Raw genomic sequence first — 25,558 nt, forward strand, 5'->3', positions numbered from 1 at the left:
TCTGTTTCTTTATTTCTCTCTGTAAAGATTCAGAATAAAAAAGTAAGAAAGGAAAAGGGTATTACTATATATTTTAGTGAAAGATGGAGTTAGAGTGAGAGTGAGAGTGAGAGTGAGAGAGATATACATATATATATATACAGGGAGAGAGAGAGAGAGATACAGGAGGAGGGTGGCGATGGATGATACAGTGACTGGTAATTTACAGTCTGCTTTTCCATGAGGATCCGTCTTTTACGCTCCCCATAACCTTCATCCATCTCCATCATCCTAACAACCACCACTTCTTTTTTTCCTTAATTGCTACTATGGGAAAACAGTGGCTGTTGTACAAGTTTACCAGTGACGGCGGCGCCGGTGGTGGTTGTCATGGCACTGGAAAATCCTCTTCCACCAGCAAGACGACAAAGGCCGCCGGAAAATACTCAAGAAAAACAGCAGATCATGTACCCACTTCTTCTTCTTCCTCCTCCGGTGGTTGCATGAGTGCCATTTTTCACCTGTTTGATATTCAACATCATCATTTTCCCTTTCATCAACCTTCTTTCATCTCCGACTCTTTTGTTAATATCCCTCAAGAATCCAATATCATCCACCCAGGTACCTCTCTCTCTCTCTCTCTCTCTCACACACACACACTGGGTTTTGAATTTTATGTAGAGTTAAGATAATTGTATAACTAATTAAACAGGTGTAGAAGCACCCAGGAACAGCTTGGAGTTAGACGAAGAATTAGTTGCTTCATCTTCATCATCATCATCATCAAAACCTAAACAAGAAACAAACTTAAACATCCCTGTAAGTTTCTTTATTTAAATATTAGCATGCGTTGTTTGAATATTATATATATATATATTTTCTGAAGGATAATGTAAAGTAAGTCATGATGGTGGTAATTATTGTTATCGTTTATGGTGATAGATGGGGTCGTTGGATCCATAATTAACTTTTGAGAAAACCTGCAGATGGGTGGAATTCAAATCAAAACAAAAAGATCAAGACTGATGATGGATGATGTTTCTTCAGAATGCAGCAGTTCTCCGAGTACAAAAACACCTAATGTTGTCGCAAGATTAATGGGTCTCGATCTTCTCCCAGAGAACTCATCTCCTAGACCTTCTCTGTCATCTCCTAGACCTTCGTCTTCCTCCTCTTATGCAACTCCATTAAACCCTCTTTCAAAGTTGTCCTCAAGCAAACAGCAAAGTACCCGTTCCTTGCCGGTGACACCGCGGATATCGACGGCAGCCAGACCGTCTACAGACGTCGACTATCACCACCGGCTTTCTCTCCAAATTAACAAAGAGAATAGGAGGAGATCGGAGATGATTCCTGTGAATCGACGGGATGATGAGAGTAGCAGTGAATATGCTAAGCAGATTGCAAAGCAGGTGAGGGAAAATATCAGTAAAAGAGTTGGTGTAGATATCACAAACACCATGAAAAAGAAGGAAGAAAGAAGGGATCAGTGTCTTGTGGTGTTGAAACCTAAAAGACGATCATTATCGCCATCGTCGTCAGCCACTTCAAAAGAAAATGAACCACCGGTACTTTCTTGCTCAGCGAGGCTCAGACTGTTGGAGATTAAGAACAACCTCAAGAAACCCATTTCAAATCCGCCATTAACAACATCCACGGAACTTACCAAAGCTCCATCATCGTCATCATCAAACACCAAACCGTTGATGATGATGGAAGATCTTGAGAAAGTACAACTGGTGAAGCAGGATCAAACCCCAGTGAAAGTTCAAAAGTACAAGAAAATTGCGAGTGAAAAGTATGATCTGAGATTGAAAAAAAAGCACCAACAAGAGGAACCATTTGTGAAGAAATGCAACAACAACAACAACAAGAAGAAGTCAACTCCATTATCAAATCGTCTTCTAAATGTCAACACAACAACAAAGTTTATTTCTTTCAAGAAAGACATGGCGTCGTCGTCTCCGTCTTCAACAACAACAACAACAGCATTACCTCAAAAACAAGTACTTGCCTTACCTAGTACCAACACTATCCATGATGTCATCGATTTTTTTCCTTAAAATATCATTTACTATTAACATTTTTTTAATCATTTCTTTTGATATTTGCAGAAGAGCATCCAACAGTTGCCTCGTTGTCAGAATCGGTCATACAATACCAACGAGACGCACAAGCTCTCCGTCCAAGATAACGTCAGTACTAGAGAAGACAACTATTCAAACTGTAACGGTGTCGCCACCGCCATCACCGGCGGTGGTTCGGTTTACGACGACGACGACTACTTTGAGTACATTTCAAGAATCCTCAGCCACTCCGGAATTGAAAAAACCACGGCCATCTCCGTCGCACATTGGTACTCCCCTTCCCACCCTCTCCACCCTTCAATCTTTCATCACCTGGAAGAACTCCTCCAACCCACCGGCAACTTCCCCAACCGGAAGCTGATATTCGAGGTGGTAGACGAAGTTCTTGTGGAAATCTTGAAACCTTACATAAGTTTCAAACCATGGGCTGCTGGAGGGTATTCACATCGAATGTACGGATGGGAACTGATTGAAATGATACGCCGGAAAATAAAGAGTTTTCCAGCAGCCGATTGCCAAGTGCTGGAAGACATAGATGGGTTAATAGCAGGTGATCTGAGAAGCAGCACAAGGGCGGTGGGAGCGATTGCGTTTGAAGAAGAGGCGGAGGAGCTGGTGAAGGAGATGGAACGTGAGATGGTGGAGACGTTGGTGGATGAGATGGCAAGGTCTGACGGAGGTCACGTGCATGGTGGATTCACGTGATGAGATGCCACTCGTGATGGGGTGCACGTGAGTAAAAAAGGGAAAAAGAAAATGGTCAAAAAGAGCTAGTGATGATAATATATGTTATCGATGATGTTTAAGCTTCAAGTTTTCTCTGTGTTTGTAAACATAATTAAGGTTTAATCAATCCACTACATTATGGTACCTGTTTTTTCCATTCTAAATTATGGTGTTGGCTTTTTACATCTTCACATATATATATATATATATATATATATATCATAAAATTATCATCGTATAATTTTAAACCATTAAATTATTAACTTATAAAATTGATCAATAAATATAAATTGATGTTACGGATCTCACGAAAAACTCTGAACTTCTAAGTATATATATATATATATATTATATCGGACATAAATGCGGTGGGTGGGGATAAGTTTGAAGGGAAGACTCATATTCCGAGGGGTATCTGTCATTTATTTCCGTGAAGCTTCCTGTACGCTTTGCCGTTTTTTAATTTTTATGAATAACAATAATTTTTGTATATTAATTTTCATAATTCATGACAATTTAATTTCTTTTACATTTAAAGCCGCTTTGTTGGTTGCAATGTAAATAAGATAACATATATATTAGTTTTTTTTAATATATAATATTTATATACGACAAATGTAATAAATACAATCAAACATCCTCCTTACATTTAGTAAGATTTGAACTCATGACTTTTTGGAAGGTCAGAGACTAGAATACCACTAAACAAAAGATCATTTGGTATATATATATATATATTAGTTTTGTTTTCCAATATAAATTAGAAATACATTTAGCTGAACTATAGTTTTATATTTACTAAGAAAATGTTTTAAACAATATTGTTTAAAATCACACATTTAATATGTTAAATAACGAGCATGCTCCTTCTAAAAAATAAATGTCCATTTATAAAAATGATACATAGTTTTATACATGCATAATTATTGCATTTTTTGGATAACCAAATGACACTATACCCTTAATTTGATAGCCTTTGTTTAAACAAACTTGGTGGGTTAATTTGATGGGGGCCTAGGACCCCTACCACCATACACCGGATCCGTCAGTGTAATCAGGTAAGATTTTAGTCTACCAAATTGGTATTGTATGCAACAATTATCGGTAAGTGTTGACCATGGTAAGAGTCGACGTCCTCACTTACCGGGTAAGATTATTGATCCTTGCCTCGCTCTTACCGGGTAAGATTCTTGGTCCTTGTCATATTCATCCGACAAGGTAATGTGGCTTGGTAAACACTTATCCAGATACGTGTTTGGTAAACAACTTCTAAGAGTAGATTAGAGAAGTTAACTAACTGTCTCTTTTTAAAACTTAGGAAATGTATAAATTAAAATTGTAGCTTTGGGAGTGAGGAGTATAATATTATGTAAAAGGAATAACTACCCAAATTAAAGATTTGTTATTTTAATTAATATTAAATAATTTTTTTTTTAATAAATATATAGTCATTTTTAATCTTATTTTCAATAACCATGTGTTATTTATTTATTTCAAAAAAAAAAAATTAGGGACCTTTTTTTAATAATCATACTACTATATATGTTTAACTATATATACAAAATTAATTTTTGTTAATTAAATATTTCACAAGTATTTTCATCCTTATAATTTAAAATTGATGTCGTATAATAGTTGGTCAGATAACTTCATATGAAAATCTTTGATAAAGGCTTAAAGACTATATATATTAACAAAAAAATATATTATATGATGTTGATTTTTCTGTCAAAACTTAAAGATTAGATGACCAAAAATAATCATCACGTTTAGACAAAACTTAACATGTGATAGATGGTCCACATGTACATTCACCGATCACAAACCGTCGTTGGGGACCTCGGTTTGGATAAAAATCTGTTTTTGTAAAAGCACTCGTCTCATTTCTGTTCCACAAATGAAATTATGACACATCAGATTTTTATATTTTCCTATTTTTGATTTGAATTCACATTTCTTTCTCTAATTATATGTATTTATATGATTAGTGAACAAACATAGAACGTGAAAATTTGAGATTAGATTTTTATTAGTGGCTTCATACACTTGTATTAACATACTGTTCTCGAATTTGGTTAGAAAAGAAAATGACAAATTGCATGAAAAGGTAACGTACTTTAACTTGATTCACATTTTGGATAATGTATTTTCAAAACTTCTATTTTGGTACCTAAGATGTAAACTTTATTCCTTCCGTTTCTCTCTTTAAAATGTTTCAAGAACGAGTTTTTTTTTACTTTCCTAATCTTTACTCCATAAAACGTTTCGGATAAAAATCCGTTATTTTAAAATCACATTTCCGTTCCACCAATGAAATTAAGACACATCAGATTTTTCAATTTCATTTGATTCAAAATTCACATTTCTTCCTCTAACTATGTATATTTACATGATTAGTGAACAAATATAGAACGTGAAAATTTGCAAGAATAAGATTTTAATTAGTGGCATTATACATTCATATTCATGCCATGTTCTTGAATTTGGGAAAAAAAAAAGAAAATAACGTTTAAAAAATAGGAGTGTTTTAATTTATAAAAGAAAAGTAAGATATTCATGTTATGACATTTGGTAAGAATGGGTTTTAGGGCATATCCTTCAAAAGGGGCAAAATTCACGTGGAGATAACATACTGTAGGAACCATCCAGAAGGCCAAATATGTCGACATCATAATATACAAAACAACACCTCTTTTACAACAAATAAGTGAGATTTTTTAACATTTATTTATTTTTATTAATACATAACAACACCAACCTACATCAACATATTATTACTGTTTAAAATACAATTTTAAATTAAAATATTATGAAAAGACAAAAAAGAAAAAAAAGGGTTGGAGGGAGAGAATAGTCATTATATGGATTTGACAAGTAGCTAGAGAGGGCCATTATTATACATGTAGAAAAATATGGGGGAGGGTGACTGTATGACGAAGTCTCGTTTAATTATGGCTGAGAGAGAGAGAGAGAATTTTCAATTTCAAAAAAATTAAATTATTTTAATATATTTAAAAGTAAAAAAATTGTCAAGAACATCTTCAACAGATTCACTAAACGAAGAATTAAAAGTCAAAATCTACAAAATAGATTACATTCATCTCCAACAAATTCTCTATTTTTGAGAATTCAACATTTATTATAATATTAATTCTCTATCTAAATATTTATTTTTAAGGTTTCTTATGATGCTCTCACTTGATATCATTTTTAGGGGCTGTTTGACAATTGCTGAATGATTAAGTGGTCAGAATGATTTAAAGGCTCTCATGATATAGTGCAAAATGAAATATAATTGTTTGGTAATTGTGTACAATGAAATTAGGGCTCTTAATGGTTAAGAGAGATCCAAGATACAAAATCATTCAGAGAGTTTTAGAACCATTAAGAGACATATATTTTTTTTTACAAACAAAATTCACCTCTTAACGATTCAGAGGTTGTCTCTTAATGAAGTTATTAAGAGGTAAACAAACAACCCCTTAGAATGATCTCCATATTTGAATAAAAAAAATCCTTCTCTCTCCTACTTTCTCGTAAAATATTGGCTTAAAATCTCTATTTTCTTTATTTTTTTAATTTTAAAAAAACTGTTAAAGATGCTCTAATAATAAACATAAACAATAGTATTGATTACAAGATTTCTTTTGATGCATGAAAAAAGGGTCTCAAAGAAGCATCATCATCACCCATATCCACACCTCACGCTACTATCAAGCACACATCATAATTCTGGTATGAGATTTTCAAGTAATTTTGTCTAAAAACGGTGAAAATGTTTTTATGACACGCCTGTCTTCAACACTCATGAGAATTTTGTTGGTTATGTAAATATAAATTATTATTTATTACCATGCACTATCAACACTTTTCAGGGTTCATCTACGCCTAAAAAGTGCAAATCTTGGTTTAATATATAATTTAAATGTTTTGACAAATAAATACAACTAGTAATTACCCTTATTACTAAACACTTATTTAAGTGTTTACAAGCAAAAATCATCTTGTCGGATAACATTCTTATCCATTAAAATGAATTGTGGTAAACGTTTTTTACCAAGTAAGTGCTTACCGGGTAAGAGTTTTTCTCCATCACTTACTAGGTAAGATTCTTGATCCTTACTATATTTTTTGTTAATTAAGATTTATAATCCTTATCATGCTTACCAGTAAGGTAACTGTCATCCATAAACGCTTACCATGTGAGAATTTGGTAAACAGCTAAACACTATTATCATTAAGTTACTAAGAAGACAGTATATGCCAGTGGGAGATTCAAATGAGACACTTAAATATAAAATTATTATTAGAAATTTCCTCAGTTTTTCAATTTTCTTATAGTTTTTCCATAAACCTATCCTATATATATATATATATATATATATATATATATATTAATATTAGTTACTTAGTACACACCTGTATCTATCAAAACAAAACATTAATAACGTGAAAACAGTGATGGAGAAGAATAGAAGCCAAGGGTACGGGATCTGACTACCAGTTCCTGCCACCAATGAACTCTCTGTGTGGACCAAATCCTTTCACCTAATTTTAAGCCCTCATAATGAATCCTACTTATTATTACACCTGTTCAAAAATAAAAATAAGCAATGGCCCTAATTCCTTCATAATCTGGCAACCATGTGATTTCAAACCATCATAATACAACCTCCATTACAAACAAACTCCACTCCACCAAATACTACGACACTTGAGACAAACCCACTGCCCATCAGTCAAGACTATAAATTTAACCTCTAGGTGTGTGTATATATATATATATATACCTTTTTTTTAAGAACCTATAACTTTAAGAACTAGTGCATCATGTAATATTTTATATGATTTTCTTCATCAAAGACTAGGATCTAAAATTTTGATTAACATATAATTGTTTCACATGTACTTGGTTCACACCTTTATCATTGAGCAGTCATTTAGGGGACTTAGCTAATAGCTGGTGATCTGGACTGTTTCCCTCTCAACGATGAAGCTTATCCCCCATCGTTTCACTGACCGATCTTGACCCTGTTATTTTGAGGTTATATCTAGAATTCAGAGTTTTCCTAGATTTGTTATCCTTCTTGCGGCCCGCTCCAAAACAGTGTTTTACCTCTAGATGTCCAGTCAACTGTTGTGCCTCAACAAAAGTTCCATGATATGAAACAAATATATTAAATACTATACTTAAATGGGAAAAAAATCATGTTAAACAAAGCCTTAAGGTGGAAGTTCTCACGGATCTCATAAAATCTGGAGTTCTCAAATGATTAAGCCCCTATATATGCATATACACACATATATATACACACATACAATATCTTGTTCTATCAATCATATTTTTCATTTTTTCTTCTATCCGGTATCTGTATATATTGATGTTATATGCAAGCAACCAGATGAACATATGCACTGTTTACACCCAGTCTAGTATACTGCAATACTAAGCAAATGACGTAGAAAATGGCGCATCCATTAAAGCTCGCACACACACACACACACACACACACACACACATATATATATATATATATATATGTATACATATATATATAAGGGAGCGATCAAATGCAAACCACTCAATTTGTACAAACCGTGCAAACCGCATTCAACCAATCATAATTTTTCATTTTGTTCATTTTTTTGTAATTATGAGAGGTTGATTAATCATTTTTATTGTGGAGGGTGTTAATCATAGATATTATCATCTTCATAATTTTAATTTTAGAGAAATATATGAAACAGTTTCATTAATGTTATAAAAAATACATGAAACAGTTTCATTAAGTATTATATGAAACAATTTCACAACCATATATGAAACAACTTCATCAAAAAAAATATTATATGAAACAATTTCACAAGATTAAACAATTTCATGAAAAAATTTCATAARATTAAACAATGAAATCGACAGATGAAGGTGGTTTGCACGGTTTACACAAATGAGGGCGGTTTTCATATGATCACTCCTCTACATACATATATATATACATACATATATATATACATATATATATACATATATATATATATAGGGTTAGGTTGAGAGGAAAACCATAAAAAATGAAAAACTGGGAAATATCCTGGTAACCACTCATTTGGACGTTATGCACATATGCATACAAGCAATTTGTCCGGTATGCATATGTGCATACAAACCAAGAAACGTCGTCATTAACTTGTATGCACATGTTTATATCGTTCAGATGAATGGTTACAGAGGTGTTCTCCGGTTTTCATTTTTTTGGGGGTTTTCCCCTAAACCTGCTTCTCCCTTGTGTGTGTATATATAATACTTGTGACATCCACCCAACTTTTCCTAGTTCAAAAACAAAAATTTCTCTATAAATAATTATTCAAAATCAAGAAAACTCAAGAAACAGCAAGATTAAGAAGGTATAGAAATTTATACCAATTAAACTCAAGCACACCCGCTCTTCAAGCCAACCCTCTTCCTCTTGTTCCTTGATAAATTATTCAAACTTGATAACACTACTGTTTTCTTACACATTATTTTGTCTGAAGTATTGACAGACAGACCATTATATCTTCAACCACCCATTCAGCAACACCTCACTTCATTTCAAATTACATACCATACCACCTCTACCTCTGCTGCATGTCTCAGTGCCATTTATGTTTCTGTCAACTCTTGTTTTTGTTTCACCACCCAGCCCTAAAACATACAATAATTATCCCCAAACTCCATCTACTCTTTCTATTCACCAACCAACTCCGGACACATCTTACTAAAGAAAGGTGAATTCTATGCATACCTCCTCTCCTATAGAAGGTATGTGAGTGAGATAGGGAGGGGGGGGGGGTAAGAACTAGGTTGTATGTGAGTGACGGGGGTAATGAACAGAAACCCCTAAAGAAATAGCATAAAAAGATGAACGAAATAAATGTATATGAAAGAAAATAACATGTGTCAAGAGTTATATTGGTTTGGGTCAGGAAGAAGACATGGAGTTTGGTACAAATAATTTGAATTCCTAAACATCCTTCATGTCTTCCAAGAAAATCCTTCTTCAATCTTCAAACTTTAACCAAAAAATTAACCCAAACATATCTAGTTTTTTCTACTCTAGTACATTTTTTAATAATTAAATTGTTACATTTAAGTCCTTTTAACACTCCAAACTCAAATACACTCATCTTTGGCAAGAAGGGAGTACTAAAACAGTACCAAACACCCCTCATGTTGGTAAATCAGTGACGGTGGGATCTAATCTTAATTTCAGAATCTGATCCATCACAGATAATAGAAGGTTATGACATTTCCTCGTGGTCGGTTTCCAACTACATGTCTTCCTGCAGTGGAAGTCGAACAATAGCCAACTCATTCTAGGGCTCCTACCTTCAAGAGGGACCAATACACATTCACAGGTAGCTCATACCAGTGAATGATAGAATGGCATTTGATGAATCCTATCTTTTTCTTTCGAGAAGTAAATGACCTTTGACAAATCTAACAATAGCAGCACAATGCCAAAAATGTATCTAGCTGGCATACCAAACTACATATCACAACTTTATAAATTACTGGAAGAAACAATATGGCATATTTGATTGCAAATTACTACTTGAAAATTGGACTAAGCTATATACCTGGCATAAAAACAAGATGGAAGTGAGTTGAGAACGTTAGCGTCAGGGTCTACCATCCACATCAAACCCAGCACCAGTCCAACCAGCTGTAGATCCTCTGCTCTTGGGTACCGCTCCAATTCCTTTACCTCTCCCTTGCATTGCACTTTTCTTCTTCCCCCTCCCTTCTACATCTCCCACTGTCTTTTGATTATGGCTGTCCTCAGTACTGTGATTTGGAACACTTTTTGATGATCCAGTAGGTGGTTCCACATTATTAAGAACTGACACATCTGGATTTGTGGTGGTCAATGCAGGTCCCATCGGACTTTCAGGCTACAAGAAAGCATGATTGGGTGGAATGTTATGATTTCAACATATACCTCACTCTTAGACAAGTGCATATAGATAGGTTTGTGCATGTGCGTCTGTCTATGTAGAACATGAATCGAATTCACCTAAGAAAACAATAGCTAACTTCATAACAAAGTGGTGGTTTCAGAGAGATCTAGACCAAGACCAAACTAATTAATATCCTGTGTTGTTACTGCGGTCAAAATACAAAATATCGGTCAGGAACGATATTCCAAATATCGATTATATCGGTCCAAAATAGCGGTTAATATAATATTTCTTAGAATTACATATATATATATATATATATTATATGTATGCATCCATAAACAAATCATATGCATTAACTAGAGTTTAGAATAGTTTCAAAATTAAAACATCACATAAACTGATAAACAAGTCTCACAAAACAAAATAAGGTGAAGATGAAGGAGACCGTGAGCGTGAACTGTGAACTGTGAACTGAAGAAGCGTGAGAGTTGAGACCTAATATATGTGACCAAATAAAGAGCCCAAAAAACTAAGCCCAACATAGAAAAGCCCAAATATTTGTCTTATAGAAAATCAGTATATCGGACCGATTTTTCCATCAAAATATCGGTAAATATTGGCAATATTATCGGGACCAATATTTTGAACGATATTTCACCAGCGATTTTTTCCCCAAGTCCGATATCCAATATATCGGTGATATATCGCGATTTTAATAGCATAGTTAATAGCATACATAAAGCGGCCACACTGAGAAATGTCAAAAACACAGATGGGGAGAATATGCCCTGTTTAGAAGTCAAATTTTGTTTTACGAGAAGTGAATTTCTTGTTCAATCTAAAGAATTTCATGAACTCATAAGAATAATCCATAGAGCATTGTTTGGTCTAACTGTCTGAGTGATAATCCAGATGATCGGTTAGAAATGAATTGTTTTTCTGTGATCCTCTTGAATCCATGTTAGTTCAATCCAATCATTTGTTATCGAAATAGTGGACTGAAAATAGTGATTAGTTAAAAGGAGTGGTTGTACTTTTCAATAGAGTTGGTTTGTAATGTGTGTCCAGGTACTTCGACGAAATGTAAGAACAAAGACATAATGCAATGGAGGTTTTCAACAATTTACACACTTCCACTCCTAGTTATTTTCTTCAATTACACACTTCCACTCCTAGTTTATGATACCCCGCTGATAAACCTGCCATCAGATTTTCCTACACCATAATAACAGCAATAGTGAAGCGGGGTAGGAATGTGTGTGTGTGTGTGTATAGGTGCATAATCAAATGAGAAGCACAAAAATATTGAGAACCATGAGAACCAATGGCTATATGTTGTTTCACAATGTGAAATAACACATAATTAGTGGTTCTCACAAAGAAACACGGGAGTTGACAATTATCCATGGATTACCGAGCTCTTAAAAATGCATGCTGCCCGACAAATTTTCTACACCGGTAATTGACTACGAGTTTCTTTACATGCCTCTGGGCTAGCTAATGCCCTTGCAACTTTCCAGGGTTTAATGAATGAGGTATTCCGTATTCATATCCTTCCTTAGAAAGTCTATTTTGGTTTTCTTCATCTTAGTTTTAAGCAGAATGACGAAGAAGATGTAAAACGACTTTCGAGGGATCAATGAATGAGGTATTCAAGCCCTTCCTTTGGGTTGTTACAGCACTAACTGTTTGCTAACCACGAGAAGTGTGAGTTTGCCAAGAGGCTTATGACTTGTTTAGGCCACATTGAATCGGAGGCGGGGGTAGAAATGGACCCATCTAAAGTACAAACTATGTTAAAATGTCCCCAGCCCCCAACGCTCAGCGAATTGAGAAGATTTTTAGGCCTCCCGGGGTACTACAGAACATGCATTTCCTGGTTATGGTAAGATGGCAGCCCCTTTAACTAATCTGACAAAAAATCAACTTTTTTTTGGAATGAGTTGACCAATACAGCCTTCAAAAGACTAGACAGTCACCACCCAATTTTGAAGGTGCCTCACTTTAAAAGTTCGGTGTAGAAACCGATGCCTCAGGGTACAGGCTCAAAGCTGTACTCATGCAACAGGAAGGACCCGTAGCAAGCATGGAAAAAGTTGGTCTACAAGGAGCTCAAGGCTATCGTGTTGGCTGTGAAAGAATTGGTCCCTTGTCGGGTCGCAAATTTGTGTAAGAACTGACAAACAGTCATTGAAATTTCTGATGGAACGAATGATCGAGCCTGATTATCAGTGGATCAACAAGTTGCTTGGCTACAAGTTTGACATTGTGTACAAGGTGGGCTGTAGAAATAGAGCAGTGGTTGCATTATCTTGAAAGGCAACCGACAACAAGTGTGCTGTAATGGGCAGTCCACACTGGCGATACTGGGAGATAGTGAGGAAAGAAATCGAGATGACTCGTCGTAAAGAAAAAATGAGGACGTCAAGAAGCAAAGACACACAAAGGCAGGAGCATTCTGGGTTTAAGTATCAACAAGGGCTGTAGCATACAAGGAGAAGTCGGTCCATTCTAGAAAATCAACCTTAATTCCCCTCTTGTTTGAAGAATTTCGCACCTCATCTGTAGGCGGACAAGAAGATAGGACATAGCAAAGGATGGCATTCAAAGTTTGGGTGGAGATGCGGAAAGATTTAAGTCAATGGGTGCAAGGATGCAACACATGACAACGCAATAAGAATTTAGCTGGTACTCCAACAAGCATACTGCAACCTATTCCTTTACCAAACCAAGTTTGGGAGGCTATCATCGGATTTCGGGGAGGGATTGCAAACCGAACAGAGTGAATACGGTTCTGGTAGTGGTGGACGGCGCCCATTTTATTGGGATTAAACACCCATTTACTGCCCAATCTATTTCCACAGTGTTTGCTAAAGAAATCATCAGATTGCATGGAATTCCAGTCTCGATCATCACTGATAGAGACGAGGTATTCTTGAGTTCTTTCTGGAAAAAGATACTTTGGCAACACGATATACAATTGAAGTACATCACAACTTATCACCTGTGGACAGACAGGCAATCAGAGTTGTTAATTGTTGTCTTGAGCAACATCTGAGATATGGTGTCAAACAGGCCGAAACAATGGAGTAAATGGCCCAGCTGGACGGAGCATTAGTATAACGCTGCTTACCATACTAGCCTGATATGTTCCCTGTTCAAAGTCTTGTATGGCAGAGAAATATTACAAAGGAGCAACTGTCATCGACTCCATGGACAGAGGATTACAGGAGCAGGATGAAATATTCTACACAGTCAAAATGCATTTATTGGGTGCACAACGTCAAATGAAATAAAAGGTCGACTTGGGCGAAAAGGATGAACAATATGCAATTAGTGACACTGTTCTCTTGAAGTTATGACCTACGTAGTAGAAATCGTTAATTACTCACTATAGCCAGAAGCTGGCAGCAAGGCTTTTAAGATCCATACCGGGTGGAAGATCGAATTGGTGTGGTTTCTTATAAACTCGACTTGCCACTTGCCACCTTCAACAAACATACATCCAGTGTTCCACGTGTGACAGCTACGTCGAGCTATCGGTGACTGTGCTTCTGCACCAACAATACCTCAACAACTGAGTGACTATATAAGAGTTACGGGTGGTACCGGCCACCGGGGGATGTCCTGAACATTCACCGCATGCAGGAAGGCGATCACAGATGACTAGAGGTCATAATCAAATGGAAAGGCTTGGGCAAGTTCGGAGCTTTGTGGGAGGATTGGGATCTATAAAGAGACAGTTACCAGATTTTCAGCTCGAGGACAATGTGAATGCTATGGGGCAGGTTACTGATGAACCTGCCATCAGGTTTACCTACATACGACATAACATCAGAAATAGTGGAGGGGGTCTGAGTATATATATATATATATATATATATATAGAGAGAGAGAGAGAGAGAGAGAGAGAATACCGGGGGTATTAAATAAATAGTACGAATAACCAATGTTTGCTTTTGATATGGGGAAACTCCATTATAATCATCCGATTTTGAGTATTGTAATACATACGCAATCCTGCAATTTACTAATTTGATTGTTTGAGTAGATCACCCACCTAATTGGCTATCTATTCACAACATGCATCCATTAGCTGGGAATGGTCCAAATGATTAGACCAAGCACAAACAATTAAATTCCATCATAGGTCCCAAGAATCAATAAACTTTTTTGATCCTGTACTCCATGTCTCTCTGCTAAAAGAACTAGAAAATAATGACATTGTCCCCCCTTCAATATTGCGTTGGTATCAATCAAGAAGGCACTCGAACAGTAAGTCTTCTGATGGTTTTAAGCAACAGGGTGAAACTCGAGACAAATACCATGCATTAGGCCATGGCTTGGTTCCAGTAAAGAAACATCTACATGGAAAGACAAGGAAGTCTGCTACCTTGGTCATGAAAATTTTATTGCCTCTTGATTACATGTAGCAGTGATAAGCTAAAGTGAAATCGCTGATTTATTATAGGGGAATTGGTGATAATTTTTCGACCATGTACTAAGCATATGAGTAATGAATCATTATTCTTGTAAACAGTCCAACCACTAGAAACACTCCACTTATGAGAACAAAACTACTCAACGGTACTTCTCTTCTATGTCATTAAACTAGGCCAAATATATTCGCATAAATAGGAAGTGGGAAGAAGACTTACGGTTGCCATATATGCGGATGATCTTCTTGGATTCAAAGCCTCTAGCCGCCTTTTCAATTCCTCTAGTCTAGCAAACTGAGAGTTACTGCTCTCTTGGACCTATAAAAGATAAGCGAGTATACAATACACTGAAACAGAAAAAGGAGTTGCAGTGAAGGATAAAGTATGCACAATACCAGATTATTCAAATCTTCGCATAGTTTCTGCTTGAGTGCTTCCTCATCCTTCACAGCCTTCGATGCAGCTTCCAAAGCCTGCAACAAATTGAAATATGATTTCACCACAGCCTATAATTACCTATGCAAAGGAGAGGAACAAGAGAGGAGAGTTCGGAATCATAGCAATATGACAGCTGCAGAGTAATACTAGGAACAACAAAAGAGAAGTTCAGATAAAGAAGGCCAGAACCAGTTCCTTGCATCAGGTGTAAAACCAGAATACGTAATGATATATTGTTCCACAAGCAAGTGCATTACAGCAACTTCTAAACATGAAACAAAGTTTTGCAGAATTTTGTGTATTCATTAGTAATCTTGCTGCCTTTGTGTGTCTTTGCAAAGATAAACCAATGAAATACCCTCATGGTAAAACTAAAACTCCCCTGTATCATGGAGATGTACGTGAAGGAGTATGAGAGTGGCGGTGGCTTAGAAAAACAATTCTTGTACTCCTATCTGTCAATGAACTTTATGGAATGTGAATGCCAATGACTCCATCCGTCTGTGAATATCAACACAAGTTGGACATGCTTTTGCTTTCTACTAGCTATTAGAGACAGGAAATTATATCATGTTGATGATAATCATGGGATCACTGTTTTAATTTAGCCATCCGTCATACATATCCAAAGAGGTGGTCATAGTAAAAGGTGAAACCATTAATGACACAGAATCCCTTGATATATAGTGTACAACATAGGACGACCCAAGGTAACAAATCAAAATCAGTTGCCCCTAATTAGTGCGTAAAATTAAGGATCTAAATCATCTATCAAATAGATGTCTACTAAATATACATCTAACACTCCATAGGCGTGAACACAAATATTGCATATGAAATCAATCTGAGGTTTGCATAATGGCTTAATCCAAATATCCATGAGCTTATGTGCACAGCCTGAAGAGAAGGTCGCCCAGATGTAGTTCCGAGTTCCAACAATTGGATCAGAAATGACTAATGAGATGATAATCCACTTTTTATGTGGATAGCCGCGTAATTGTCACATCAACTTTCAGGGAGAACACATAGCTCAGCTAGTAGAAGCTTGGTCCAAGTCATTTCACATGTAAGTGGACATGGCTTGGTACTCAGACTAAGCACTAAAACAAGAGATGACATGCTGCCCTTTGTAACTCCAAGGTACAGTTTTCCAGCTACGAACACACATAGCATGTAGTAAATCTTCATGTAATTGTTCATCTTGCTGTAACGCAGTGATTCTAAGCAATAGATAAAGTTTGGGGTTCATAGCATCAAAGGGCAATATGAATGTCATTGTCATCTAGTTTCCACTCAAGAAATAGTTTCTGGGGATCCTCAATTAAATACATTTCCTTGTCCAAGCTCTAGAGATATGTCTGTATGGACATACTCCACGGTAACCAATTAGAGAAGCTCAATTTTACGGGGATCTTGGGAATGTCACAATAGTTGATAGTCCTAAAAAAATATTATTCTTGGTTTAATTTTGACATCACGAATTTCTCCCCCACTTTAAGATTTAAAAAGAACGAGTGATCAGAACAGATGCATTAGGAAGAGGAAACGGTGAATAACCCATGAACAGGAACACGGGAACAGGTTGATGTTTCTGGATTAACAGCACTGGAACTGTGTTGGGGCTAGGATTAGCATGGAGGGCCACGGCTCTGATACCAGAAAACGTTAGGCTGGAAATTGATACTTTATTATGACAGGGAATCTCTCAATATATAGTATACAACATAGGAGAACATAAGGAAATAAATCAAAATCAATGCTTCAATTAAGGATAATCGGATATAAATATACATCTAACAAACAGAAATAATTCTTACCAGTAATGAAGTTCTCATATAATTCAGAACAAACTTTTATATTAAGCCTACAATGCTAGAGGGTTTTTGCCTTAGGTGTATAATAAACCATGATAGTCGCTAAGTGATGCAAATACACAAAGGCTCTGAAATCTGAATCATCATACAAAAGAATACCACTTGAGCTACAAGATTTATTGCTCTTTCGAACCAAAATTCATTTTCCCAATCTTCAACACCAATAACTTCATGATGCTAAGAAACTTGATCAGAGACATGTCAAAAAAGTAAATACATCAAGACTACAAATGTATTAGAAGCTGGAATCATGACAATTGACAAGAAAGTAAACTGAACATGAAAAAAACACTTAACAGCAATAAGAATTTTACGTGTGCTATTTCTGACCAAAATTCATGTTCCCAATCTTCAGAACCAACAACCCCATAGATGCTATTGTTAAGCAGCGGTTCAAAGAAACTTACAAAAAGAAGTACAGGAAAAGACATATATGAAGATCAATGAATGTATTAAAAGACTGGTATCATGACAAGAAAGTAAGTTGACTTTATATCACTGAAGTAATGACACAAACCTTCTTTGCTTCTTCTTCCTTTAATTTAGCAACACGAACCTTCTCTGTTGACAATTCTATTTTCTTCCTCATATGTTCAAGTGCTACAAGATGCAAGTGTAAATGAGAGAAAAGTAACACTTGTCACTTGGCATACACCATAAGCGGGGCATCATAAATAATTAATATCAAAATATCAAAAGTATATAATGCACCAACCAGCCTTCTTTGGGCCTGCTGTGAGTTTCATCTCCATTGTGAGATTTGTAAGCTCCCGCTCAACTTCACGAATTTTTGAATAATTCTCTTGGATATATCTGAAAGTTCCAAGGCAAATAAAGAATAAACAAGTTTTAAAACAATAGGCACAATTACCGTTAGTATGCAAAATATTTCTTCACCCATCTAAAGGTAATACATATTATCCTAAGTGATGATGATTGATCCTAATGAGCACCAAGAAACACAGTTATTCATACTACAATCTATAATTTCACGACGCACATCTCAAATTTATTGGTAAACATGACATAATGCTACAATAATTAATGAGGATGAACAGGATATAGTTTTAGACATTCATAATGTTGTAACAGGAGGACCTCTTATACTGAGAAGAACCCAAGTGGTTTTTGTGGTGGCACGTGCCACCATTTCGTTCTTTCGTTGCAGTGTAAAAAATTATAGGGTCGTGAAAAGTGTCACTATATCAATTTTTTGTGTGTCATCGTATATATTTTGAAACTACAATGAGGACACAAAGTTTTCCTTGGTAGAGTTGGTTTGCAAGGCTTTTCTTCCACCCTAGACCAGACTTCGAATCTTGTTAGTGTCATTTTCTTAGTTTTTAGCTTTTAATTCAGATGAAAACAAATAAAAGACTTGAACATAGGATATCGCATATGAAAAGCAAGGAACTAACAGACAATGATGATTTTGTGAAAAATATCCCTATATTTGTTTCTTAGTCAAATAGTGCCACCACTTGAAAAAATTTATGGGTCTGTCCCTGCTCCTATACTTGCAGTTGCAGTTCTTTTCTCCTCTCATTAGTACACTTAAGTCAGAATATGTACTAATCTTCAATCCATGTTATATAAAAGATGCCCAAGAAGGCACAAGTGAGAGAGAACAGTTGAGTCTATCCAGAGCAACCACATCTCCTAGATCAAGCACCTAGGGATATTGAAGGATGTAAGCTCAGTCCGAACCCTAAACCAGAAACCAGCCATCTAGAGACAATTCTTAATGTCTCTGTCCTGCACATACCCGAGGAAACCTATATTCAAGATTCATCCTCTCAAAAGGATGATGCTTTAGAAATAAATGTCCCTTCGCCTCAGAATATCATACAACCTACACATATGGAAGCATTTGTTGCCCGTATTGACAAAGACGAACTCCTCAGGTCCATGGGGGCTAATCGCCAGAAACTGCCTATCAGAGAGGCAATGGCAACCAAAAAACGATACTTCCTCCCATTGTTGTAAAATGTATAATTAGAAGCAAACAACACCAAGAATTAATAAAGCATATTCTCAAATTTTATTTTCTTTACATTAAATACGTATTACTAACAGTTGGGTGATGGTTTAATTCAGGTACTTATACCAATGGTTGCAAAGTTCATATGAAGCACAGTTCTAAACACACTTTCTCTTTTGTGCGCAAGTGAGATTTTGTAGCAAGACGAGGTCTGATTGCCAGTCTAAGTTTATCATTGATGTGACATTGAGCAGAGATCAGGGAATTGATGTCAACATTGAGCATTCGTCTTAAGTTGTTCTTGTTATAGGTGAAGTTACTCGACTAAACAGCTTCTTATAATCATTCTACTTCTCTCATATACTCTTTAACATCCAAAAAAAAAACCCAAATAAGCTCCATAAAAACTTAATCAAGCTATACGATACTACAGGGTATAATAAAGACTCTTAATTAAAAGTCTGACATTATAATGCGAAATATAAATGATAAATTCAGCAGATCGAAAGACAAATTCATAAGTAGAATCAGACATACTTCCTCAATTGAAGTTGCTCTTCTTCGATCATCTGAAAAAAGAGAGGAACAACACGGAATTAGCATTATCACTTGGAGGTTTGAATATATTCACCAGAAATATAAAAAAACAACAACATAAACACCAACACACACACACAATACGTACCCTCTCGGTGTGGGCGATGACAGGCGATTCGCGAACGAGACCATCAGGACCCATCTCCGAAACCAACGATGGATCGGTTGACATTGTTAATTTTATCAATCTCTCCGACTCCTATGATCAATATTATGAATGAATCTCGATTCCGAAGAAGATAAACTGATGCTTTAACGAAATTGGGGGGAAAGTTAGATTGGTAAATCTGGGTGCTACCGTCGTAGCGCCTATAACAACCGTGAAAACCTTTTTTTAACGTGATTTTCAAGTCTAAACTCTAAACAGCCTGCACATGCCACATGCCTTATGCATCGGCTGCGATTTCTTTTTTAAACCTCCGGTGTCGAGTCGGAAAAAATATGTTGTCACAAAATCGTAACTTTTTCTATATCCAACCAATGAAATGAATACATCTCAGATTTATTTTATATTTTATTTAAGCTTACATCATCCGAGTGTTCATGTGATTGATGTACATAAATAGGACGTGAAAATATGATATGATACTGGAGATTTTTATCAGTCCAGACCCGCTTGTATGCACCTCCACTAATCCCACATGTCCTAAGTAAACATCTAGAAAAATCTCAATGGTCTTGCAAGACATGACTCCTAAAGAGAATCCTCAACAAGCCTATGCCTCATGCCTTATGCACCCGCTAGGGTCATACGCGTGTGCTTTTTATGGTTTCGGTTTCCAGGTCATCTTATGTGCATCGACTAACCATTGGACGGCCATAAAAGACTTAAAGTCGTCACAGGTAAACTGTGCTATTTCCACAAACAATTACAAGTATTGTTGTTACATTTTAACTATTTGTACAAAGACTTATCGACAAACATGTCGCCTTAGATTATACTCGAATCGACACGGATCATAAAAGAGAGAACATCAAGAAACATCAACCGGTCAGTCCTCGGCCTTCTTGTTTCAGAATTTGGCGGACTTCCTCTCTCGTCGGCATAGCAGGTATCGCACCTTTCTTGGTTACAACCAAGGCTCCACACGCATTAGCAAAAACGAGAGCTTCTCTTAGTCGTTTCTCATCCTAGTACCACCCGACACAATCATTACAATCGCACGCTAATAAATCATGCAAAATATTAGATGTCGAAAAGGGCATCACTTACCTCATACAGATTTAAATCTGAAGCCAAGATGCTCAAAATCCCACCAACAAAAGCATCTCCAGCACCAGTGGTGTCAATAGACTTCACTTTCACACCACCAACTCTACCCTTAAATTGCTGCAAAACACACAAGATTTGTCAAAATAAGGTGTCGTTTACCAAATGTTTACTGGGTAAGCGCTTACCGGCATGAGTCATCACCTCCACTTACCTTATCAGGTAACATTCATGGCCATCAAAATGGATTAATGGTAAGTGGTCAATCACCCAGTAAACGGTTACCGGGTAAGAGTCACCATTCTCAATTATCTCGCAAGACTCTCAATCCTTACCTTCCCTCTTAAAAGGTAAGATTCTCAGTCTTTCTTATGCCCATCCAGTAAGCACTCACCCAACAAGTGTTTGGTAAATGACTGCTAAGTTCGTAATTTTTGTAAGGGAAAAAGTCCAAAATAGCCATTTCGGACTCCCCAATACATTTTATTGCCGCTTTTCTACCCAATTGACTAAAATAGCCAAGATGTTGCAAGAAACACTTTAGCAACTTGCGAAATCTACTTTTTATGAATTTAATATTTCATAAAATAACCTTTTAGCAAGTTGCTAAAGTGCTAAAAGATTTTGCAAGTTATTAAAGTACTTGCAAAATCTTGACTATTTCGGTTAATTATGAAGAAAAGCGGCTGTAAAGTGAATCAGGCGGTCAAAAATGGCTATTTTGGACGGTTTCTCTTTTTGTAATCAACTCCTCTCCCAATCTAGAAAAAAGGGTGAAAGCTAGAATCTTGCCTTAGTGTAATATCTGCAACCTTTTGCTCCTTCACTAACAAGTAATAGTTTCAAATTGGGATGAAAAAGTTGATTCAACACCACACTATCATCATAAGGATCGTCACTCCCGGTCAAGAACGTAATTTCGTCCTCACTTACCTGTAAATGCACATGGATTGATTATGAAATGATGATTTACATGATGGTGTTATGAGTTATGACTGTAAATATCTATACCTTAATGACATCTGCTTGGTCCCATATGCCCATTATGCCCTTTCGAGCAGCATCTTCCGATGGCCATAATGGCAATCTCAAATTCACATCATAAGTAAGAATGCTACCGCATTTCTTGGCTATCGCCATTGCAGCTAGATGTGCTGATTTACATGGCTCATTTATCAAACTGATTGAACCAAAATGGAATATCTTCGCCTTCATCAGTCACCAAAGAACGAAACTTTAACGAATCCCACCAAAAAGAAAGTGAAAAAGATCAAGAAAACAACAATCTAAAAACCTGTTTAATAAGCTTAACATCAAGTTCTGACTCTTGAAGAAGCATATCTGCACTAGGATTACGAAAGAATAGAAACTCCCTCTCCCCATCAGATTTGAGACTAACGAAAGCCAATGCTGTTTTTGCCTTGTGGTCGAACCGCATGCCAGAGTTGTTCACTTTGTTGTTCTTCAAAATGTCAGCCAACATGTGACCAAACGGGTCATCACCCACCTGAAAATGGATAGTGTTTGTGAATCAAGATTACTAGCCATGATTCGTAACAGAAGTCGAAATCTTATTGGGAAATTTGAAGAAACTTACTTTGCCTATAAATGCCGAAGAACCTCCCAATCTTGAGATACTGACAGCAACGTTAGCAGGAGCACCACCGGGAGCTTTCTCAAAGACGGGTGCTTCCGAAAGTGAGACTCCAGAAACTAAAGGCACAAAATCAATCAATATTTCGCCAAAACATACAACTAGTGAACTGCTTGCCTCCAGGTCTTTCACACCACCTAAAACCAATTGGAATCGTTCTTTAATAGAAATATAGAACTAAGATCGAGATCACAAATACAATGAATTCAGATCATTCAAATAGAAACATCCCAACAAAAAATATGATCAAGATACAAGTAAACTTAGCCCAATACCTACTGTCTTGCCGATGGTTAACCAAGAAAAGATTAACGAAATTCAAGAATTGGTAATTTAAGGTTACCCACATGACCTAAGCACCATAAGATAAAAGAAAACAAACCTCACGAGCACATCGTCTTCACACAAATTCAAGAACCAACTTCTTGCCAATGATCCCGATGTAAAGAATAGCATCATATCATAACGTAATCATATTCATATTCATATTCATTAACATGGTAAAGAAAAACAAAAAGAAGGTTAGGGAAAAGAAAGAGAGGGGAAGAACCTGAAGCTGGGGTTTCCGCCATGTGGGTATGAACTATTACACCTGCAAATCACTATTAAGGGTTACAAAACCAAGAGAAAATACAGATTTAAGTTATACGAGTAGGAATCAAGAAATACAGAAAGAGAAGAAGAAAGTAGCGGGTTAGTTCAAAAAGATGATCAAGAGGTACCAAGAACAGCAAAAGTATGGAAACTTGGTAAATAGAGTCTGAGAAGATAAAAGCTGAACGGGGATAAAATCGTTGCCTTAATTTCAATGGATATTTTGTACCAGAGGCAAACAGGGCGATCAAAGGTGTTTGGGATTGTTTATTTAAAGTGATTATTAATTTACTTCAAAACGGTATCGGTAATAAAAAGTTTTTAGTATTTGGATGGAGAAAAAAAATGAAATGTTTATACTGGTTTGGAATTGATAATAAATAGTTTTTAATGAGTTACGTCCTTCTAACTTGTTAACTTATTCCGGTATCATACCGGCAATAAGAAGTTTTAGAGTTTGAATGAGAAAAGAAAATGGTATCTCTATCTATTTTATTAGCTTATCTGGTGTGATACTGTCATAAGTTAATCCAAACATTTTTTATAAAACTCTAATTTACCACCATATAAGGTGATAAACACTTTAAAAAAAAACATAAGTTCTTTTAAAAGGAATCCCAAACACCCCACTAGTATCGTGATGATATTGATGGTAACCGACTCCAATCCAGGTGGTAAATAGATTCTGATGCAATTCATACTTGCCGACAGGCATGGGAATGAACTCCGACCCGTTGAGGAACCCGATCCACCCGCCCCGATAGGAGACGGAGATTCCCCGCTAAATCGGGGATGGGGACGTGGTGTTGAAAAATTATTAAAGAATAAGAAGATGAACACCAAATAAAGAATTATCTTTATATAATTTAATTATTTAAATCAATAAATAGGTTAAACCTTTTGTAATCAGACCCACCAACAATCTCAATAGATGTCAATTCACACAGATTGAATCTATCCTTCTCGATAGATTCAACGAAAGAAAGAGGTAGAAACAGAGTGTTCACTTAGTGAACGAGAAATTTAAATGCAATACAAAATAGTAAAACCAACCTGGTAAAATTGTTGTAGATTCGGATGAAGAACTGCACGGAAAAACCTGTCCTTAAAGGTTTTATACGACCACTCTTTAAATGCTGTGAGTCTGCTAGTCGCAAAGCCCCAGGATTGAATGCAGTAGAAAATTCGTTTGTGAACAGCAATCACAACGAATGTAGAGAAGGTTTATGTAGCAAACCGTAGAGAGAAATAAGAGTGGGGAGCAGAATTTCGTCAGAGGAAAAGTGGTTTCACATCTTTCTAATGATACGGCTTCACCTAGTATTTATACTGGGTGAAACCCTAGATCGTGCCCATGAGAGAGCCCATGGACCTCTCCAAAAAAGGGGGGATAACCCTAAACCAAGTCAAAACCAGTTAAATTTGAATTAAATTATTAATTCAAATTAAAAAGAAAAATTAATATTAAAATTCGGATTAATAAATTATTAAAAATTAATAATTATCTCAAAATTATTAAATTTAATAATTATCTAAAAAACCCAATTTATTTTAGATTAAAAAAATAAAATCGGAATAATATAATCCTCCTGACGAAATCTCTAGTAAAACGAGTGTGTTGGGCCTTCCACTCAAGACCCCCACCATGAGTCTACTAACAAGATCAAAGCCCACTACTAGAGAAAGCCTTATAAGCTTCTCTAGAAATAAACTCTCTACCAATGTGGGATGGGAGGTTAACTTCCAACCTACAAATTTCCAACAATCCCCCACCAGGTTGGAAAGTTTCCTGACATTTATGGTAGACAACGTTAMAGTGGTRTCACTAAGATTAAACCATGTTTAATATAAGTATGCAAGAAGTGATCAATCCAATGGTATCCTTAGGATTTAAACCTTGAATCTTGCGACCACTTCGGCTTACCTACACACGTCATCTATCCACCTTGCTCTCTCACTGAGCGCTAATATGGTCATGCGCTAAACCCTGTTTCATGACTTACTCAAAGAGAAACCACTACTCTTCTTTTGAGGCGGC

General features: G+C 36.1%; 3 protein-coding genes across 6 annotated transcripts; 1 reads left to right on the forward strand and 2 right to left on the reverse strand.

Annotated features, from left to right (window-relative positions):
* The first annotated feature begins 225 nt into the window (after positions 1-225).
* On the forward strand, positions 226-2,919 carry LOC112526463. Its single transcript, XM_025136748.1, has 4 exons — positions 226-600; positions 692-798; positions 966-1,985; positions 2,094-2,919. Exons 1-4 carry the CDS (start codon positions 309-311, stop codon positions 2,769-2,771), a joined length of 2,097 nt encoding a protein of 698 aa, XP_024992516.1. The 5' UTR covers positions 226-308; the 3' UTR covers positions 2,772-2,919.
* Positions 2,920-10,259: 7,340 nt separating this feature from the next.
* LOC112517893 lies at positions 10,260-20,473 on the reverse strand. Its single transcript, XM_025125271.1, has 7 exons — positions 20,151-20,473; positions 20,003-20,034; positions 18,200-18,297; positions 18,002-18,084; positions 15,568-15,645; positions 15,392-15,490; positions 10,260-10,724 (listed from the first exon to the last, which is right to left on the reverse strand). The coding sequence occupies exons 1-7, from the start codon at positions 20,232-20,234 to the stop codon at positions 10,452-10,454; spliced, it is 747 nt and encodes a 248-aa protein (XP_024981039.1). The 5' UTR covers positions 20,235-20,473; the 3' UTR covers positions 10,260-10,451.
* Positions 20,474-20,884: 411 nt separating this feature from the next.
* LOC112522432 (probable fructokinase-7) lies at positions 20,885-23,711 on the reverse strand. Of its 4 annotated transcripts, none has more exons than XM_025131536.1 (8): positions 23,649-23,711; positions 23,477-23,518; positions 22,870-23,063; positions 22,567-22,779; positions 22,284-22,481; positions 22,065-22,205; positions 21,276-21,392; positions 20,885-21,193 (listed from the first exon to the last, which is right to left on the reverse strand). In XM_025131536.1, exons 2-8 carry the CDS (start codon positions 23,496-23,498, stop codon positions 21,047-21,049), a joined length of 1,032 nt encoding a protein of 343 aa, XP_024987304.1. In that variant the 5' UTR covers positions 23,499-23,518; positions 23,649-23,711; the 3' UTR covers positions 20,885-21,046. The 4 variants fall into 4 exon arrangements, with proteins under 4 accessions (XP_024987304.1, XP_024987313.1, XP_024987321.1 ...); XM_025131545.1 differs by having other exon boundaries at positions 23,477-23,528; positions 23,649-23,697; XM_025131553.1 differs by lacking the exon at positions 23,649-23,711 and adding an exon at positions 23,596-23,614.
* Between the last annotated feature and the right edge of the window lie 1,847 nt (positions 23,712-25,558).

The sequence above is a fragment of the Cynara cardunculus genome, assembly GCF_001531365.2.
Source record: "Cynara cardunculus var. scolymus isolate 2C chromosome LG 1, CcrdV1, whole genome shotgun sequence".
In the NCBI taxonomy this organism is placed as follows: Eukaryota; Viridiplantae; Streptophyta; class Magnoliopsida; order Asterales; family Asteraceae; genus Cynara; species Cynara cardunculus.

What these genes read in the sequence shown, in the direction of transcription:
- LOC112517893 (XM_025125271.1), bottom strand. Translation starts at nt 20,234, where the DNA reads ATGTCAACCGATCCATCGTTGGTTTCGGAGATGGGTCCTGATGGTCTC. An exon ending in AGGAAGAAGAAGCAAAGAAG is followed by an intron (nt 15,646 to 18,001) that starts GTTTGTGTCATT and finishes AATTTGTTGCAG; the next exon opens with GCTTTGGAAGCTGCATCGAA. An exon ending in CATCCGCATATATGGCAACC is followed by an intron (nt 10,725 to 15,391) that starts GTAAGTCTTCTT and finishes GCTTTCTTGTAG; the next exon opens with CCTGAAAGTCCGATGGGACC.
- LOC112526463 (XM_025136748.1), top strand. Translation starts at nt 309, where the DNA reads ATGGGAAAACAGTGGCTGTTGTACAAGTTTACCAGTGACGGCGGCGCC. An exon ending in AAACAAACTTAAACATCCCT is followed by an intron (nt 799 to 965) that starts GTAAGTTTCTTT and finishes GAAAACCTGCAG; the next exon opens with ATGGGTGGAATTCAAATCAA. An exon ending in CAGCATTACCTCAAAAACAA is followed by an intron (nt 1,986 to 2,093) that starts GTACTTGCCTTA and finishes TGATATTTGCAG; the next exon opens with AAGAGCATCCAACAGTTGCC.
- LOC112522432 (XM_025131536.1), bottom strand. Translation starts at nt 23,498, where the DNA reads ATGGCGGAAACCCCAGCTTCAG. An exon ending in GTTGCAGATATTACACTAAG is followed by an intron (nt 21,393 to 22,064) that starts GCAAGATTCTAG and finishes TGTGTTTTGCAG; the next exon opens with CAATTTAAGGGTAGAGTTGG. An exon ending in CAGATTTAAATCTGTATGAG is followed by an intron (nt 21,194 to 21,275) that starts GTAAGTGATGCC and finishes GGGTGGTACTAG; the next exon opens with GATGAGAAACGACTAAGAGA.